The following is a 21,666-nucleotide window of genomic DNA, read 5'->3' as shown; positions in this document are numbered from 1 at the left end:
ACTCTCATGACCTCATCTAAACCTAATTACGTCCCAGAGGCCTTTCCTCTAAATACCATCACATTGGGAGTTAGGGCTTCAATTTTTGAATTTTAAGGGGACACAAACATTCAGTCCATAACACTAAGGGCCTACAAGTTCTGGGCATGTGGGTGGAGCACTACCAGGTAACTTCATACCCCACTGCTTTCAGCAGGAGTGCACCTTCCTCCTGCAATGTCCCTCCAGTACACTCTACTCAGAAAACTTAACATCATGATTACTGTAAAGGAGAAAGACTTAAAGTAGAATTCTGCCCATTATTGCAGAGATACACTGAAGCGTGAATTTTGAGCTGAGAGGCAATAAATCAACAATTAACATACAGACCATGGGGGAAAATGTAACAGTAAGAAAGGCCTTTCTAATCATAACACAAAAGCCAAAATTCCAAAAATAAAAGATTAATAAATTCAGCTGAATAAATATAGAAAATAGAAAATAGAAAAAATAGAAAATATACACTTGGCCAAAAAAAAAAAAATACTGTGTGTAAAATCTAAAGACAACTAACAATATGAGGAAAAATATTTGCTTCTATATCACATAGGGTTAATTTACCTAACCGCATAAAGATTTCCTTAAAATCAATAAAGATAATGACCAACAATCAATAGAAAGTGAGAAATTATATACAGTTTTCATTAAAGGAAATACACATGATGCTGAAACATTGAATATGTTCAGTCTCACTTATAAAAGAAATGCAAGTTAAAACTACATTGAGATGCTATTATTTTTCACCTATTTGGCTGGCAAAGATTTTTTTTTTTAAGTTTAATGACATACTGTTTATGAGGATATAAAGAAGCAGACACCCTTATATGCCATTTATGGGCATATATTTTAACACAATTTCTATAGTGGGCAATTTGGTATCACAATTTACATACCCTTTAACCTAGCAAGTCTGTTTTTAATAGGTTTTGTTTTGTTTTGTTTTGTTTGGCTGCACTGGGTCTTCGTTGCTGCACGTGTGCTTCTCAAGTTGTGGCACATGGGCTCTAGAGTGCATGGGCTTAGTTGCAGTATGTGGGATCTTAGTTTCCCAACCAGGGATCAAACCTAGGCCCCCTGCATTGGGAGCACAGAGTCTTAACCACTGGACCACGAGGGAAGTCTCACAAGTCTGTTTTTAGAAACTTATCCTACAGATATGTTTTCATATGTGCAAAAATGATTTGAGTATAAGATTATTCATTTCAGCATTGTTTGCAATAGCAAAAGATTGGAAACAACCTAATGTTAATTAATAGGGAATTGGTTAAATAAAGTTATGGTCCATCCATTAATGGAATACTATGTAGCCATAAAAATTGACACTTTTTATATATTGAATGTAGTGATTACCCAAATTTACTCTGCAACAAAATCAAGATACAAAAGAGTATCATAATCTCTTCTATTTTGGTAAGAAGAAAGATCAAGTTTATCATTTATATTTTCTTCCATGTAAAGAAATATCTCTGGAAAGATACCCAATAAGCTAGTAATACTGATTGCCTCCAGTAAAGTACTGGTTAGCTGAAGAACAAGAGTAGGAAGGTGACTTTTTCTACATATTCTTTTGTAACCTTTGAATCTTGAATGCTTGTTGAATGAGAGAAGAAAAATCGCAACAAAATTTTGGAAACTATAATACAGGTGAAAAGTGATAATTGACTTAGCAGTCCCAAGAGAGCTAAATCTTAAGCCAGTAGTGGGAAACCCAAGGAAGAAAGCATTTTAAACCACCAAGTTCTCAAAAGCCTTAGGAATTGGTAAAATCAAGTACTTCTGGAGGTAAGAATGAAGGTAGAGCTAAAAGTAGAAATATGTTGAGCATCTATTTAAAAAGCAGTTTGACCTTTAGATGCTCTCTTCTACTCCAAAAGCAACAAACTTATTCGTCACCTTAGATGGGGCATCGCAACATGCCCCATACCAATGTACCCCTAGGAATTTCACTGAGGTAGAGGCCCCTGAATTTTAGTCGAATTTATTTCCTACCCTCTGGCGTACAAATGTCTTACCAATAAGTTAGAGTAGGCGCTACTTCTTGCTCACTAGGTCCACTCAGCATAATGTCATTAATGTAATGGGCCAGTGTGATAGCTTGTGGAAGGGAATGGCAGTCAAAAATCCCTGTGAACTAAATTATGACATAGGGCTGGAGAATTGATATACCCCTGAGGTAGGACAGTGAAGGTGTATTGCTGGCCTTGGCAGCTAAAGCAAACTGCTTCTGTGGGACCTTATAGACAGGAGTGGAGAAAAGGCATTTGCCAGATCAATAGCTGCATACCAGGTACCAGGAGATGTGTTAATTTGCTCAAGCAATGAAACCACATCTAGTACAGCAACTGCCGTTGGAGTCACCACCTGGTTAAGTTTATGATAATCCACTATCATTCTCCAAGACCCGTCTGTCTTCTGTACAGGCCAAATTGGCAAGTTGAATGGGGATATGGTAGAAATCACCACCCCGGCATCTTTCAAGTCCTTGATGGTGGCACTCATTTCTGCAATTCCTCCAGAAATTCAGTATTACTTTTATTATTTTCCTAAGTAGAGGCAGTTCTAGAGGCTTCCACTTGGCCTTTCCCACCATAATTGCCCTCACTCCACAGGTCAGGGAACTAATGTGGGGATTCTGCCAGATGTTAGGTATGTCTATTCCAATTATGCTTTCTAAAACTGAGGAAATAGCCACAGGATGCATTTGGGGACCCACTGGACCTGATATAAAATTCCGTTGATCACCTGACCTCCACAAGCCCCTACTCTGACTAGTGGGCAACAATGATGTTTGGGATCTCCTAGAATTAGTGTCAGTTCATAGCCAGTGTCCAGTAGACCCTGAAACGTCTGATTATCCCCTTTACTTCAGTGTACAGTTACCCTGGTAATGTTCAAATCTTTCTGGTCCTTTTTTCTTTTCTTTTTTTTTTTAATTTATTTATTATTTAGTTTTGGCTGTGTTGGGTCTTCGTTTCTGTGCAAGGGCTTTCTCTAGTTGCGGCAAGTGGGGGCCCCTCTTCATCACGATGCGCGGGCCTCTCACTATCGTGGCCTCTCTTGTTGCGGAGCACAGGCTCCAGACGCGGAGGCTCAGTAGTTGTGGCTCACGGGCCTAGTTGCTCCACGGCATGTGGGATCTTCCCAGACCAGGGCTCGAACCCGTGTCCCCTGCATTGGCAGGCAGATTCTCAACCACTGCGCCACCAGGGAAGCCCTTTCTGGTCCTTTTTTGATAGTTTTTTAATTCTTTGTTCATGGTGTTGAATCCCTCTTTTATTTCTTTAAACATCTTAAAGGTACTTAAATATATGTGATAATTCTAATATCTGAAGTGGTTGGTATTCTAATTCTCCTGTTTGTCGTTTCTGCAGACTCTCTCTCATAATGTTTGTTTCCTCACTGATTTTGTAATTTTGGATTATTAGCTTACCTTAAGCTGATCTTAATGTGTGAGAATTCTGTGAGGACTGAGTTTAGGGTGTATACCTGAGGTGCTATCAACCCAGGACCACTTTAAGTTATGTTTTAAACTTAGGGTTTCCTAGACCCTGCAGATAAAGACAAATCCCAAATCCACATGAGGGGAGATACGTGGTTTCTAGGTCCCAGCAGTGATTTCTTTCTCATTTCTACTCAGAGCTCACATAAGCCAACAAGTTTCATTGTCACCTCCCTTGACCAGTGAGTAGATTCTTTCTAGCCCACCTTTTCACTGAGAAAATAACCTTTTGAATGGTCTTAAGTTTGAGCCAGGATGGCAGTTCCAACTCTTCTCCTTATGAGGGCCTAAGGCCTTGTCTCCTTCTCCTTTACAACACAAAGCCCTAGGTTCCCAAGATTAACAAGTAAAGCCAAGACTTTTATACCTATCTCACACTGTAGTTTCCTGTTGTCCCCACTTTGGTACCTGGGGATTTCCCTTAATTTCTTATGAATTCAACTATACATATAAAAGATATTTGTGTTTTATCTAGTATGTATATTGTTAGGTGGTGGAAGAGTGTGTTTCAGATATCTATTTATTTGTAGGTGCTTTTTACATATTAAGAATATTAATGTTGGGGCTTCCCTGGTGGCGCAGTGGTTGAGAATCTGCCTGCCAATGCAGGGGACACGGGTTCGAGCCCTGGTCTGGGAAGATCCCACATGCCGTGGAGCAACTAGGCCCGTGAGCCACAATTACTGAGCCTGCGCGTCTGGAGCCTGTGCTCCGCAACAAGAGAGGTCGCAATAGTGAGAGGCCCGCGCACCGCGATGAAGAGTGGCCCTCACTTGCCGCAACTAGAGAAAGCCCTCGCACAGAAACGAAGACCCAACACAGCCATAAATAAATAAATAAATAAATAAATAAATAAATAAATAAATAAAAGAATATTAATGTCATGCTAATCATATACATTGCAAGTATTTACCCAGTTTGTTTTTTGCCTTTAACTTTATTCATATTCTCCTTTACTTAACAGAAAATTTTAATTTTTATGTGGTCAGATCTCTTCATTTTTCCCTTTATGGTGTCCTACCTTTGTTGTCATGTTTCCAAAGGCCTTCCCTACCAGAAGATAGTATCCTTTTTTTCCTACTATTTTCCTAGTTTATTTTTTCAATAAATTTCTCATTATTGAATAATTTTAGATTCATCAAAAAGTTGCAAAGGCAGTACAGAGAATGCCTATATTTTCTAACTTATATTTTTCCTCCCCCTGAAATTTATTATATGTGCATCCATTTACCATTTATTCAAAAATAATTTGTTTAATAAAACTGTGTTCCAGGTACTGTTCTAGGCCCTGCAGACCTGGCAATGAAGAGATAGATCAGATTCCTCCTTTAGTATATTATTATATTGAGCTTATATTCTAGTGAGATAGACAGACAATAACTTGTCAACATACTTTGGAAAATGTCATTCTAGTGTGACTCTAATCCCTTTCTATTCTGAGGCTATTTATCTCACTTGTTTGTAAAGTTAGTAGAAAGTGGGAATTATGTCTTTTTTTAGGTACCTAGTACATCATAAGCACATAATAATAAATGTTTTTTAAAATGGATGACTGAACGGACCTATGTCATTTACATAGATACTATTTTTTTTCCACTTATTTTTGTCAGTTGTAGAATAGGGCCATTAAGTCCATACAAACCCCTTCTGTTTAATCAGCAATGTCTTAAGTGCTTTTAGAGTTTGATAGTGATAAAAAATAATAACCACAGCTAACACTGAGTACATACTGTGTGACATGAACTAAGTCATTTAATAGTCTGTAAGATAAGTGTTTCCATTGTCCCCAATTTCTAATTGAAGACATTTTAGCTTAAGGACTCATAGTCAGTAAGAGGAAGAGATAGGTTTGGAACTCAAGTCTATTTGGATCTAAAACCTGAACCAAGACTAGTACTTCTTTAACTAAAATGCCCACTACTCTTCAACAAGCATCCTCTACTCTTGTCAGGCACATTTCCTCTTTCTCTCTGACACATTATATTCACTTTCAACCTCCATAGATGCTTGTATTGAACTTTCAGCCTCTCTACCAATCCCCCAACACACACACATAAACACATAAAATATTGTATTCTTTTTACAAATCTTACCCTTTCAATTCTCAGCCCAATCTCACCCCCTTTCCAACAACACTTACCTTTCTTTTTCTAAATCTCTAAAGTATCAATAGTCTATAACAGTCTCTTTCAACTGGGATACACATACCACTAGGGCTATAAGACTTCCCAGAGTACACAGGAATATATAATTTTAAAGAATTGATATATAGATCCTCAATTTCCACTAGTATTCTTTCTAAAATTTCTCTGACTAATTATGCCTATGATGAGGGTGTCAGGCTACTTCGTCATTCCCACCATCCCTTTCACAATTACCCTTCTTCCACTTCACAAAGAAAATCCAAAATAAAAAGGAAGAGGTGAGAGGTACAAATCTTTCACCCACTATGAATTTTACTGTGATGAATTGCCATGTGGTTTTAAAACTTGCAGGGACACCAAACAAGGAATAATTCAAAATATTGGCATCAATGTAAGAAAGTAAATGACTTATGATTGGGTTAAGAATCTTTTGCAACCAGGTGATTTCCAATTTTAACAAAATTGAAGGAAGACTAAATTGAAGGACTTCCCTGGCGGTCCAGTGGTTAAGACTTCGCCTTCCAGTGCAGGGGGTGAGGGTTCAATCCCTGGTCGGGGAGCTAAGATACCACATGCCTCGTGGCCAAAAAGCAAAACAAAAAAACAGAACCAATATTGTAACAAATGCAATAAAGACTTTAAAAAATGGTCCACATCAAAAAAAAAATCTTAAAAAACAAAGACTAAACTGAGTAGCAGCTGATAGATCATTAAAATAATTTTTATTAGTATTTATATCCCTATATAATTTTTGGCATATAGCTCAGAATGAATTTGACAATTTGATTGACATCTATATTTATCAGGATGATGGTTCTCAGCACTAGAAACCTCCTAGAAAATAAGAATAGGATTAATACTGAATGTTGGTGCCATTCAATCAGTAATTTATTTATTCACACATACCTTAACTAATTGAAAAAAGAACGCAACATGCTCATGCCATTAAGAGATGCATTTCTAATTAAAGTTTATGCTTAATGCCAATAATTATCAAAATAGGTAATATATATGTTGTTTTGATCAATTGTATATGAACAATAATTTTAATAATAGCTCAATCTAGATTATTAATTAGAGCCTATAGTCATAGGAAATTTTAAAATCTTAGAACATGTAAATATTTTTGACACAAAGAAGTATGACAAGATGATCAATAAAAAACTGCCAACCAAAAAATTCTATTACATTATGATAAAACTCTATGAGAAAAGTGAAATGGAAATATGAATTCAAGGAGAAAAATGAATAATATTAATTTCCATCTGTTAAAAAGAAAAAAGAGCTTGCTCATGTACGTTTTAAATTGAATAACGCAAGTATCAAATCCCTATGATATTTAGATTCTATTGGATTATGTTTTAAAGAGTAGTGGTATAGTTTTATTTTGAAATATTGATATTTAAATATGCTGGAAGTTATATCCTTAACAACTACGTACTTACTTAAAATCTAGATGTCAACTTAAAAACGTATAAAGGAGTATATCATTTTTCATATTCTTTTAGGGAGTACATGAAAAGAAATGCTCAAAGGCTACTAGTCTGTACTTGAGTAGGTTTCTTATCTTCCTATCTAGATTACAAGTTCTCTTTGTGTAAGAATTATATACTATTTATTGTGTTTTTCCCAGAGATTCATGGAGAGGAGCATGTAAGCAAAGTAACATGCTCATGAATTTTATGTGCATTTTGCAAATATTGCTCAATTCTGCTCTTTGATCAGGAAAGTTTCCTTATCCCAAATAATAATTCCTCCCCACCCCACCCCCACCTGCTATTGATGCTTGGAATTCCTTCAAATAGTGTCACAAATTTTAATTCCACATTTATTCAAAATGCATATATTCTTAGGAGACGTAACATCGATCTAGAGTCAGATTAGATTAGATTACTTCCTGAGAACAAGTTTTTGTGAAGGAAAGTGAGGAGAGCCAGGAGATTTACATGTTGATCCCTTGACCTGACTGCAGACTAAGCCAAGCATCTCTGCTTAAAGTGATCCTGAGGGGCAGATTAGGTAGGACCTTATCAGTTCTAAAATGATCAAAATCCTCATTTCTGATAAAACATCACTCTTGAATAGAGAAGCTTGCTGTGCCTAGACTGACTGAGAAATGAAGATAATGTCTAAGAGTGACACTGCTAGGCCTCCAATTTGCAGACCACCCCAAAGTAAAACTAAGTAGTCACAACTGAACCTTCCTTTGGGTGAGTGAATGAGTTAAAACACGTTCTTTCCTGTTTCTAGTAATTCCACATAATCAAAGTCCTTTGGCTGCAAATTTTCCTTCCTCTGGTCTAGGGAAGATTTTAGTGCAGTGCCTAGAACATAATAGGCATTCCATAGATCTTGGTCAAATAAACAGATTTTCAGGAAGGGAAAAGTACTCTTGAGGAGTAATTGATAATGAAATTAGACTGCCAGTTAATCTGAAACCTGAGTCACTAAAGATTTGCATCTTTGATTCATTTTTCTCTGCAGCAAGTGAAAGGGAACTTTGCTAGGCTGCAGGCCTGCATCTCAGAACTCCGCATGTTGCAAAGAGAAGGTTGTTTCAGACCACAAGCCACTTCTCTGCAGCTGGCAATAAAGGATGGGCTCCAGCAGTTCAAACAGTACAGTGGACACATGACCACAAGTGCAGCTTTGACCTACACTTCCCTGGAGGTAAAAGATAGCTTAGGACTAAGCCACCTTCCCATTTCAGTCCATCTAGATCCTTCATTGTTTGTCATCCTTCTGTTGTTCTCTGTTTCATTCACATTGAAAGTCATGACTAGATACTCCATTGGGTACATGAGTGACTGTGAGTTAAAACACATTCAGTCTCTAGTAACATCAGGCATCAGACAAATGAGTTTAAAAATAATTATGCTTTCATCTGCATGCTTATTCATCAATTAAAAATGTCTAAGTACAAAAGAGAATTGAATGTATTTAATACTTGCCTTCCAGAGTGTCAAGTTCAACCCAGATTCAGATTGAGCAAGGAGAGAAATCTACATGGAAGTACCACTGTGAGAAAAGAGCATATAAGCTCTCTGATCTTTAGTACACATTTAATGAGTGGAATTTAAGGATCCTATTTCCTTTGTATCCTCAAGAAATCAAAGCACTTTGAGCAAGAGGGATACTGCCAATGATTCAAGCAATCTTAAAAACTGAAACACAGTGGGGGACTTCCCTGGCGGTCCAGTGGTTGAGACTCCGTGCTCCCAATGCAGGATGTGCAGATTCAGTCCCTAATCGGGGAACCCTAGTTGAGGAACTAAGATCCCACATGCTGCACGCGGTACGACCAAAAGAAAAACAAAAACTAAAACACAGGGATGGCTTCTCATTGGTCACTTTCTGGGGTAGGTTCAGCCTGTTTGGAAGGGTCCTGTGATGATCTGACCCACCAGACCTCTCCCACCAGAATCTGTCAAATGAAATTTGATTTGCAAATTACATATAAATTTTTTTCTTTGCCCTAAAGACAATAGCCACTACCACAGATTTCTGTGGTGTTTAATCTTCCAGATCTAACCTGTTACATTCTAACCTCTGTACATCAGGGAAAGTAGACACGTTGATTCTTCTATTTATTTCCAGATTACTGTTCTGACTTCACAGCCTGGAAAAGAGGTGGTCAAACAATTGGAGGAAGGATTGAAAGATACAGACATAGTCAGAGTCAGGAGGCTTCAGGTGGTTGAGATCACAAAGGGAGTCCTAGAATGTATGGACTCAGCATCCCCTGTTGAAGAGGCCAGCAACGACGGTAAGAATTAAAAGAAAAGGTAAAAAGAATGGTAAGAATTTTAATGAGTAGTCTTTTACAGATCAGGAAGATTATTTTCCATGGTCTTTTTTTTAAAAAAGAGATTTTTTTTGATGTGGACCATTTTTAAAGTCTTTATTGAATTTGTTACAATATTGCTTCTGTTTTACGTTTCGGTCTTTTGGCCGCGAGGCATGTGGAATCTTAGCTCCCCGACCAGGGATCAAACCCACACCCCCTGCTTTGCAAAGGGAAGTCTTAACCACTGGACCACCAGGGAAGTCTCTTCCATGGTCTTTTTATGTTCTTAAATGAAATGAAGCCAACAGATTTCACTGTGGTTCAGACAGGTGTTTCTAGGTGTTAGAGTTTAATTTTTTAATCATATTTTTAATTTTAGAAACAATATATGTTAATGTAAAACCTGAAATATAGGTATAAAAAGTAAAAATTCCTTCCTCCTCAAGAGATTGGGGTATCCCTCTTAATGCTCCATTAGATAGATAGATAGATAGATAGATAGATAGATAGATAGATAGATAGATAGGTAGATAGATAATAGGAAGAAATATTTTATATTTTAATGGGATCATGACATACATAATATTCTGTAATCCTCTTTGCATGTTGTACAGCTATCTATGTTAGTATCTATAGACATGCCTTGTTTTTTACTGGATACATGATTTTTTTTTTACTTTGTGGTTGGACCATAGTTTGTTTAATCGCTTATTTATGAATAATTTGGTTTATTACATTTTGCTATTATAACCAATGCTGTATGAAGAGACATATGCACGGCTGGCTTCATTGGCCTATGACCAGTGCGGTCACACAAGGCCCTGCATTCAGAAAGCCCCTATGCTTAGGATTTAATGCTTTTGGGTTGCAGTCTTGAAATTCTTAATCAGTGTTTTGTAAGTGAAGTTTGATGGAACAATGGAACATGTGCCAGGGGATTATAGTCTCGGTTCATATGTGCCCTGCCTACCGCCTACCCCCCCAGAATGGGTTTTGAGTCACCAGCTTCCCAGCCCTGATGTCCCCAGCCCACCTACCCCAACCCAGTGACTACTGGCACTCAGATCCCTGCTAATAAATCCCACATAAGTCACCAGTAATCGTACACTTCCTAGAAGAGAAAATATTCAAACTGAGTCTTAAAGGACAAATAGGAATTAACCAAGCAGAGGAAGAGGAAAGGGGGACTCAAAAAGGAGACCCAGGGACATGAGAAAGCAAGATAAATCAACTTTCAGAGATGAGCCCATGGTTCCTTATGTCAGGAGCCTATCAGGCAGAGGCAGGAGTAAGGCTCTAAAGGAAGGCAAGGGTTAGATCAAGAAAGGCCATAGGGCTTCCCTGGTGGCGCAGTGGTTGAGAATCTGCCTGCCAATGCAGGGGACACGGGTTCGAGCCCTGGTCTGGGAAGATCCCACATGCCGCGGAGCAACTGGGCCCGTGAGCCACAATTACTGAGCCTGCGCGTCTGGAGCCTGTGCTCCGCAACAAGAGAGGCCGCGACGGTGAGAGGCCCGTGCACCGCGATGAAGAGTGGCCCCCGCTCTCCTCAACTAGAGAAAGCCCTCGCACAGAAACGAAGACCCAACACAGCGAAAAATAAATAATAAATAAATAATAAAAATTAAAAAAATAAAAAAAATAAAAAAAAAAAAAAGCTGAATGAAAGTTTAAAAAAAAAAAAAAAAAAAAAGAAAGGCCATATATGCCCTAAACCCATTCTAAGACATTTGGATTTCATGCTAAAGCAATGGAAATTTATGAGAAGATTTTTGTCAGGAGGTCAAGTAGAGATTCTCAAGTTACAGCATTTAAAAGGTTTTTAACTGGTTTTAATTTATCCAACACTCAAGTTACAGTTCACCCTCTGTCAGTTCTTTCTGGTTATATTGGTCTTCTCCAAGGTTATACACACCTGGAGGTGTCCACTGTTCTGATACCATTGATCTCTTCCTGGTTCCACATAAATAACCTCACTCTTCCCTTCACGCCCTAATTAGGTTAGGGGGTTGGTAACTAAGGATGTGTTTCCATCAAATTCTGACACATGTGGATCCTTCCAGCATCATGGACCACTGACATTGTTCTGGTTGGGGAGAGAGGGTAACTAGCCTTGCTGTGTGGTGTATGAACTCTCAGCTGCTACACACCCTCTGCTTTTCTCAAGCCAGTCTCCTCACTGACTGTCCTTCTATCTCCATCCCTCCACTTGTAGTAATCTTTTCCTCTGAATACCCCCTTCTTTCCTCTGAATTCCTCCCCTTATCCTCTTCCAACCAAATCCTCCCCATCCTTTAAGGCCTAATTCAGGTTCATGACTACTGAATTGATTTTCCTCTCCTTAGAACAACCACATAGCCTGTGGTCTACACAACAAAATTTAACACTTAATTATATACCACATAGAATTGTTTACCATTGCTTTATTTGTTTTTTAAGTCTTTATTGGAGTATAATTGCTTTACAATGGTGTGTTAGTTTCTGCTGTATAACAAAGTGAATCAGCTATACGTATACCTATATCCCCATATCCCCTCTCTCTTGCGTATCCCTCCCACCCTCCCTATCCCACCCCTCTAGGTGGTCACAAAGCACCGAGCTGATCTCTCCATGCAATGCAGCTGCTTCCCACTATCTATTTTACATTTGGTGATGTATATATGTCAGTGCTACTCTCTCACTTCGTCCCAGCTTACCCCTCCCCCTCCCCGTGTCCTCAAGTCCACTCTCTACGTCTGCGTCTTTATTCCTGTCCTGCCCCTAAGTTCATCAGAACCATTTTTTTTTAGATTCCACGTATATGTGTTAGCATACAGTATTTGTTTTTCTCTTTCTGACTTACTTCACTCTGTATGACAGTCTCTAGGTTCATCCACCTCACTACAAATAATTCAGTTTTGTTTCTTTTTATGGCTGAGCAATATTCCATTGTTTATATGTGCCACATCTTCTTTATCCATTCACCTGTCAATGGACACTTAGGTTGCTTCCACTTCCTGACTATTGTAAATAGTGCTGCAGTGAATGTGGTGATACATGACTCTTTTTGAATTATGGTTTTCTCAGGGTATATGCCCAGTGGTGGGATTGCTGGGTCATATGGTAATTCTATTTTTAGTTTTTTAAGGAACCTCCAGACTGTTCTCCATAGTGGCTGTATCAATTTACATTCCCACCAACAGTGTAAGAGGGTTCCCTTTTCTCCACACCCTCTCCAGCGTTTATTGTTTGTAGATTTTTTGATGATACCATTGCTTTATTGTGTGATAATTTTGTCTTCTCACCTAAACTGTAAACTACTTGATATCTTTTCTATCTGTATTAACTCTTAAGCATTAAGCCTTGGCATTACAAATTTGTCCTACTCATTTCTGCGCCCCACTCTGTAGTAGATCCTAGATTATCAGTATATATTTGTTGAATGAATTGATGACAGTGATACCTGTGGAGTCTGTTCTTGGTCTGCCCATCATCCCCTGCATCCCCCTTCTTTAGTAACACCTCTATTTTCATGGTCACAGGGTGGGCCATGACCCAGGTGAGACAATCATAGTTCTCCAGGCGACTAATCAGATTCTTTCCCAGTGGGTTCTCAAACTGAATCTGTGATAGAGAAGCTCTTTTTATTTCTCTTTGATCATGGACAGATCAGGCATAGACGATGTCCTTTTCTCCCTTCAGTGACTGTACCCAGAAAGTACTGAATCTCTAATGGCACAAAGCTCAGAGTACTCTGAGGGTACCTGATGGCTTTATTTAAAATAGTTAGAGGCTAGCGCTGTAGAGAAGAGCTTTTAAATGCAGGAAAGCAGCTTTCTACCTTGTGTCACTGCTAACGATTCTTCCAGTAACTTCCTATTTGCTTATAAATAATACATTATCCCATAAATTGCTTGTAATTCCTCTTTGTGAGTTAAGTGTACATATGGTTCATAGCTTGAAATCTTCCCAGTTTGCCCGTACTTTCCTCAAAGTTAATTCCTTTATTCCATTAATGTTTTGCTTTATCTGATGTTCTTGTCAAGAGATTAACAACAGCAACTAGTCTTATTCTCAGAAGGATGAGTGCTCTAGAATTAGGTTGCCTGAGTCTAAATCCCAGTTCTATTACTTACTAGCTGTGTGGCTTTGGAGAAGGTACTTAGCCTGTGTAAACCTTTAATTCCTGCCCCATCCAGTAGTTGTGGGGATTAAATGAGATCATACATGTTAATTACTTAGTATATAGTAAATGCTAAATGAAATTAGCTATTCTTAGTATTTTTGAAAATTTTTGTATATGGATGGTTTAATATTTCTGTGATTTGTTTTTAATGGCCAGGCCTCAAGTGGACTGTGAGTTACCTGAGGATAACACTGTGTCTTATACATCTTTGTATCACCAGCATATATCATTCTGCCTGGCACATAGTAGATTCTCAATAAATGTTTCTTGAATAGAGAGGTGGTGGTCACACTCTCTGACATCAACTCAAATATTTAGGGACATATGCCAAACACCTGTAGCTTCCCTTCGTAGCCCATGAATATCATGAATTGATTCAAGCACTTTTTGAATCTATTTATAATTTTTTAACTGTGGTAACCATGATCATCAATTAAATAAAAATTGTCTACACGCTATTTTTTGAAGAAAGAAACAGATTACAAGGAAATGATATTACAGATCAGTTTTAAAAGGAACTATGAGATTATGTCCTTCGATTGGTCTAATTTCTGCCTTCTTTAGTGCAGCCCTGCATAGTGAGATCTAATTATTACAAAGATGACTTGGAGACTGCAAGATCCAGAATTGTTGAAGAAAAAGTGAACTTAGAAATTAAGAAGGTAGACTCACCTTTTAGAAAGTTCTTTAGCAAGATAATTTCATTTTAATGAAAAGGTTAACTTTATTTTTTTTAACATCTTTATTGGAGTATAATTGCTTTACAATGGTGTGTTAGTTTCTGCTTTACAACAAAGTGAATCAGTTATACATATACGTATGTTCCCATATCTCTTCCCTCTTGCATCTCCCTCCCTCCCACCCTCCCTATCCCACCCCTCTAGGTGGTCACAAAGCACAGAGCTGATCTCCCTGTGCTATGCGGTTGCTTCCCACTAGCTATCTATTTTACATTTGATAGTGTATATATGTCCATGCCACTCTCTCACTTTGTCACATCTTACCCTTCCTCCTCCCCATATCCTCAAGTCCATTCTCTAGTAGGTCTGTGTCTTCATTCCCGTCTTGCCACTAGGTTCTTCATGACCTTTTTTTTTTTCCCTTAGATTCCATATATATGTGTTAGCATACTGTATTTGTTTTTCTCTTTCTGACTTACTTCACTCTGTATGACACACTCTAAGTCCATCCACCTCACTACAAATGACTCCATTTCATTTCTTTTTATGGCTGAGTAATATTCCATTGTATATATGTGTCACATCTTCTTTATCCATTCATCCAGTGATGGACACTTAGGTTGCTTCCATGTCCTGGCTATTGTAAATAGAGCTGCAATGAACATTTTGGTACATGACTCTTTTTGAATTATGGTTTTCTCAGGGTATATGCCCAGTAGTGGGATTGCTGGGTCATATGGTAGTTCTATTTTTAGTTTTTTAAGGAACCTCCATACTGTTCTCCATAGTGGCTGTATCAATTTACATTCCCACCAACAGTGCAAGAGTGTTCCCTTTTCTCCACACCCTCTCCAGCATTTATTGTTTCTAGATTTTTTGATGATGGCCATTCTGACCAGTGTGAGATGATATCTCATTGTAGTTTTGATTTGCATTTCTCTAATGATTAATGATGCTGAGCATTCTTTCATGTGTTTGTTGGCAATCTGTATATCTTCTTTGGAGAAATGTCTATTTAGGTCCTCTGCCCATTTTTGGATTGGGTTGTTTGTTTTTTTCTTATTGAGCTGCATGAGCTGCTTGTAAATCGTAGAGATTAATCCTTTGTCAGTTGCTTCATTTGCAAATATTTTCTCCCATTCTGAGGGTTGTCTTTTGGTCTTGTTTATGGTTTCCTTTGCTGTGCAAAAGCTTTTAAGTTTCATTAGGTCCCATTTGTTTATATGTGTTTTTATTTCCATTTCTCTAGGAGCTGGGTCAAAAAGGATCTTGCTGTGATTTATGTCATAGAGTGTTCTGCCTATGTTTTCCTCTAAGAGTTTGATAGTGTCTGGCCCTACATTTAGGTCTTTAATCCATTTTGAGTTTATTTTTGTGTATGGTGTTATGGAGTGTTCTAATTTCATACTTTTACATGTACCTGTCCAGTTTTCCCAGCACCACTTATTGAAGAGGCTGTCTTTTCTCCACTGTATATGCTTGCCTCCTTTATCAAAGATAAGGTGACCATATGTGTGTGGGTTTATCTCTGGGCTTTCTATCCTGTTCCATTGATCTATATTTCTGTTTTTGTGCCAGTACCAAACTGTCTTGATTACTGAAGCTTTGTAATATAGTCTGAAGTCAGGGAGCCTGATTCCCCCAGCTCCATTTTTCGTTCTCAAGATTGCTTTGGCTATTCAGGGTCTTTTGTGTTTCCATACAAATTGTGAAATTTTTTGTTCTAGTTCTGTGAAAAATGCCAGTGGTAGTTTGATAGGGATTGCATTGAATCTGTAGATTGCTTTGGGTAGTAGAGTCATTTTCACAATGTTGATTCTTCCAATCCAAGAACATGGTATATCTCTCCATCTATTTGTATCATCTTTAATGTCTTTCATCAGTGTCTTATAATTTTCTGCATACAGGTCTTTAGTCTCCTTCGGTAGGTTTATTCCTAGATATTTTATTCTTTTTGTTGCAATGGTAAATGGGAGTGTTTTCTTAATTTCACTTTCAGATTTTTCATCATTAGTGGAGAGGAATGCAAGAGATTTCTGTGCATTAATTTTGTATCCTGCTACTTTACCAAATTCATTGATTAGCTCAAGTAGTTTTCTGGTAGCATCTTTAGGATTCTCTATGTATATTATCATGTCATCTGCAAACAGTGACAGCTTTACTTCTTCTTTTCCGATTTGGATTCCTTTTATTTCTTTTTCTTCTCTGATTGCTGTGGCTAACACTTCCAAAACTATGTTGAATAATAGTGGTGAGAGTGGGCAACCTTGTCTTGTTCCTGATCTTAGTGGAAATGGTTTCAGTTTTTCACCATTGAGGACGATGTTGGCTGTGGGTTTGTCATCTATGGCCTTTATTATGTTGAGGAAAGTTCCCTCTATGCCTACTTTCTGCAGGGCTTTTATCATAAATGGGTGTTGAATTTTGTCGAAAGCTTTCTCTGCGTCTATTGAGATGATCATATGGTTTTTCTCCTTCAATTTGTTAATATGGTGTATCACGTTGATTGATTTGCGTATATTGAAGAATCCTTGCATTCCTGGGATAAACCCCACTTGATCATGGTGTATGATCCTGTTAATGTGCTGTTGGATTCTGTTTGCTAGTATTTTGTTGAGGATTTTTGCATCTATGTTCATCAGTGATATTGGCCTGTAGTTTTCTTTCTTTGTGACATCTTTGTCTGGTTTTGGTATCAGGGTGATGGTGGCCTCGTAGAATGAGTTGGGCAGTGTTCCTCCCTCTGCAATATTTTGGAAGAGTTTGAGAAGGATAGGTGTTAGCTCTTCTCTAAATGTTTGATAGAATCTGCCTGTGAAGCCATCTGGTCCTGGGCTTTTGTTTGTTGGAAGATTTTTAATCATAGTTTCAATTTCAGTGCTTGTGATTGGTCTGTTCATATTTTCTATTTCTTCCTGTTTCAGTCTCTGCAGGTTGTGCATTTCTAAGAATTTGTCCACTTCTTCCAGGTTGTCCATTTTATTGGCATAGAGTTGCTTGTAGTAATCTCTCATGATCGTTTGTATTTCTGCAGTGTCAGTTGTTACTTCTCCTTTTTCATTTCTAATTCTATTGATTTGAGTCTTCTCCACGACGACCCAAAACCTATGGGATGGAGCAAAAGCAGTTCTAAGAGGGAAGTTTATAGCAATACAAGCCTACCTCAAGAAACAGGAAACATCTCGAATAAACAACCTAACCTTGCACCTAAAGCAATTAGAGAAAGAAGAACAAAAAAACCCCAAAGTTAGCAGAAGGAAAGAAATCATAAAGATCAGATCAGAAATAAATGAAAAAGAAATGAAGGAAACAATTGCAAAGATCAACAAAACTAAAAGCTGGTTCTTTGAGAAGATAAACAAAATTGACAAACCATTAGCCAGACTCATCAAGAAAAAAGGTTAACTTTAAATCACATTCATATCAGTTAAGGTTTTCTATAAATTTTCAGGCTTATGGCTTTTTATATGGTTTCTTTCAAGTGTATAAATGACACTTTCTTCCATCTGTTCTTGATTAGCCTAACTTGTTCATTTTTTCTTTATTTAAAATTTAGCTGATATTAAGAACATCAGAAGTTCACCAGATGTATTTGACAGAGATATGTTTACAAAGTTTTATGGAGATGAAAATGAATTTGACTGATCTTAAAATTTTTTAGGTGGTCATCCAATAGGAAATACAATAGTTAAATTGAATTAAATCCACCCCTATTCTTAGATGAATGCAAAGACAGTATAAAATCTATGAAGTTATCATCAGTGTTATTATTATTATATGTGTGGTCATTATAATAAAAGCCTCAAATAAATCCCTAGTTTAAATACACATTCTTTACACACATTCATTACACTCGGAGTTATAAGCAATGTTGAATCTTTAATAAAAGTTTTTCTTTACTTTAGAAAAGCTTATTTAGTTATGTTAAGGCTTGTAAGAATGGTCTTAGATTGTATTCTCCATCCTGTAACCCCATAGGAATTGTTTTAAAATTTGCTCAAGTAAATGCTTGCTTTAAAGAACCATTTCTTACCCTTGCAAGTGTGGAAATAAGTCATTTGTACAAACTTGAAAAAAAATTTAGCTGAAATATCCTGCCTAGCTGTCTCTGTGGTAGCTTTTGTCCAGTTATTTTTTAATTTTTTAGTACAAGTAAACATTCCCTATACAGAAGTATAATATAAACAGTTCAAAATGATCCAAAATTCTACCCTCCAGAGATAATTGCTATCAGCAGTGTAGGACACATTCTACTGAATTGCTTTCCTTACACATATATGGACATGAACATACATGTAATGTTATTAGGGTTTTTGATATCATCCACTTTTACAAAAATGGAACTATATAATACCCACTGATCTGCATTTTTTTATTTAGCTATTTATCCAATAATTTTTTTCATATTGGCATATAGAGATCTAACCCATTCCTTTTAGTAGCTGTGAGGTATTCTAGTGTATAAATTCATCACCATTTATTTAACCATCCAACTGAATTTTTATTTGAACTCTGTGGCCTTGAACAAGTTACTTAAACTCTTTGTCCCACAGTTTTCTCATTTATAAAATAAGGCTAATAATAGTAGCTATCCTATAGGGTTTTTACAAGGATTAAATATAACTTGCATGTAAAGTACTTAAAACAGTACCTGGCACATGTGAGCAATGCATAAATGTTTTCTGTTGATACTAATAGTAGTAGTAAGAGTTTGTGAGAGGTGGTGTCCTCGCACAAACTTTTTACTGAGAAAATTTATATATGCCTTTTTACTGAGAAAATTTCAGGCTCTAATAATTTTTTATTGAAAAGAAGATGTGACTATAAAATAATTTTTAATTCAAAATCATTCACAATTCCACTACCCCATTACACTGATTTTGTTTTTGCACATTACCTCTCAGTTTTCCACAATCATTTTTAGGTTTCAGAGTTATAATTTATGTATGTAATTTTTTTGTTTTCATGTAACATAATATTATAAAACTTTTTCCATAGTTTTTTAGCCTTTCTTTTCTGTTATTTATCCATTTTGTTCCTGTTTTGCTCTTAAAAGAGCACTAGAAATGTTGCTCTGTGAAACAGAGATGTGAAGAGATATACAGGGGAAGATGGAATACTTCTTTATCTTTATATACCCTCTTTATATGTAAGCCAACCTGACACCTTTAGAGCAGATCTCTAATACTGGATTTTGATCATAAATTTAAGATCTGGGAGAGCCTGCCAATTCCAGCAGCCAAAATTAAGCACATAGGAGAGCCATCAATGGAGAGAATAGTGCTGCTAGTTGGTTTTATTTTTAAGTAAGTTCTGAGCCGCAAGGAAAAGATACGTGAACTAAAAGCCATAGTCTCTTACATACTCTAACAGTTGTCTATAGATTATAATAACAGCAACCTTTTATTGAACACCTTCTGTCCAAATACTTTCTGTTTTAAATAGTTTCCACTATTACTTAATCTCATATATCTAGATGAAGAAACTAGGGCATAGTTTCTTGTCCAAATTAGCTTTCCCAAAGTTTCTAAGTTAAGATACAGAACAGGGATTCTAAGCAGTCTGACTCTAAAGCTCACATACTTAACCATTCTCTATACTTCCTCAGTTGAAAAGGGCAATAAAGATAATCAAAAATTCAAAAATTGGTTCTTTGAAAAAAACTGATAAAATAGAGAATTTTTTGGTGAAATCAATGAAGAAAAGACAAAGAAAGAGGGCACAATAAACTATGTTAGACTTGTGAAAAAGGAGCATAACTGAAGATAGAAGTATGGAATCAAACATTTAGACAAAAACCAATATATTACTTAAAAGATACAAATTTTGACTCAGAAATAAAAATCTAAATGGTTCCCCTAACCAATGATCAATCCTAGATGGTTTTATAGTCAAATTCCATCAAACTTTCAAGGGACAGATCACCCCAATCTTATACAAGCTCTTCTAGAAATTAAAAAAGAAAGAAAGAAAAAGAAAATATGCCCCCCCCCCACCGCCAAGTCATGATAGAAAACCAGACAAGAACAATGTGAGAAAAGAAAATTGCAGGCCAATCCACTCATGAAAATAGATAAAACCATCTTAAATTATCTTATCATGTATAAAAAGAGACTATAGAACTGATCAAGTTGGATTTATCCCTGTAATACAAGGTGATTTCACATTAGAAATATATAAATATAAATTTAACCAAGGAGGAAAAGACCTATACTCTGAAAACTATAAGACATTGATGAAGGAGATTAAAGATTGTACAAATAAATGGAAAGATATCCTGTGTTCATGGATTGCAAGAATTAATATTGTTAAAATTTCCATATTACCCAAAGCAATCTACAGATTTAATGCAATCTGTATCAAAATACCCATGACATTTTTCACAGAACTAGAACAAATAATCCTAAAATTTGTATGGGACCACAAAAGACACTAAAGAGCCAAAGCAATCTTGAGAAAAAAGAAAAAAGTTGGGGGTATCATGCTCCCTTACTTCAGACTATGCTACAAAGCTACAGTAATCAAAAAAGTATGGTACTGGCACAAAAACAGACACATAGATCAATGGAACAGAATAGAGATCCCAGAAATAAACCCACATACTTATGGTCAATTAATCTACGACAAAGGAGGCAAAAATACACAATGGAGAAAAGACAGTCTCTTCAATAAAGTGGTGTTGGGAAAACAGCACAGCTATGTATAAAAGAATTAAATTAGAACATTTTCTCACACCATATACAAAAATAAACTCAAAATGGATTAAAGACCTAACTGTAAGACTAGAAACCATAAAACTCCTAGAAGAAAATATAGGCAAAACACTCTTTGACATAAATCATAGCAATATTTTTTTAGATCTGTCTCTTAAGGCAATGGAAACAAAAGCAAAAATAAATAAATGGGGTTTAATTAAACTTAAAAGCTTTTGCACAGTGAAAAAAATCATTGACAATATGAAAAGACAACCTAGTGAATGGGAAAAGATATTTGCAAGTGATATCATTTGATAAGGGATTAATATCCAAAATATATAAAGAGCTCATACAACTGAATATCAAAAAAACAAACAACCCAATTAAAATGGGCAGAAGACCTGAACAGACATTTTTTCCAAAGAAGACATATAGATGACCAACAGGCACATGAAAGGATGCTCAACATCACTAATCATCAGAGAAATGCAAATCAAAACCACAATGAGCTATCACCTCACACCTGTCAGAATAGCTGTCATCAAAAAGACAACAAATAATAAATGTTGGCAAGGATGTGGAGAAAAGGGAAACCTAGTACACTGTTAGTAGGAATGTAAATTGGTGTAGCCACTATGGAAAACAGTGTGGAGGTTC

The 21,666-nt window shown here is 36.7% G+C and overlaps 1 protein-coding gene across 2 annotated transcripts in view; it reads left to right on the top strand.

The window, feature by feature from the left end:
• Nucleotides 1-21,666, top strand: part of M1AP (meiosis 1 associated protein) — an 84,555-nt gene that overhangs the window by 11,428 nt on the left and 51,461 nt on the right. For both annotated transcript variants that reach the window (XM_068564733.1, XM_068564734.1), the window contains exons 2-3: nt 8,167-8,352; nt 9,280-9,448. In XM_068564733.1, the coding sequence (XP_068420834.1) occupies nt 8,167-8,352; nt 9,280-9,448 (355 nt within the window). The remainder of the gene's footprint in view (nt 1-8,166; nt 8,353-9,279; nt 9,449-21,666) is intronic.

Source organism: Eschrichtius robustus, chromosome 15 (genome assembly GCF_028021215.1).
Source record: "Eschrichtius robustus isolate mEscRob2 chromosome 15, mEscRob2.pri, whole genome shotgun sequence".
In the NCBI taxonomy this organism is placed as follows: Eukaryota; Metazoa; Chordata; class Mammalia; order Artiodactyla; family Eschrichtiidae; genus Eschrichtius; species Eschrichtius robustus.
The sequence above is the reverse complement of the archived record's forward strand: the minus strand, read 5'-3'. Positions and strand labels throughout refer to the sequence as shown.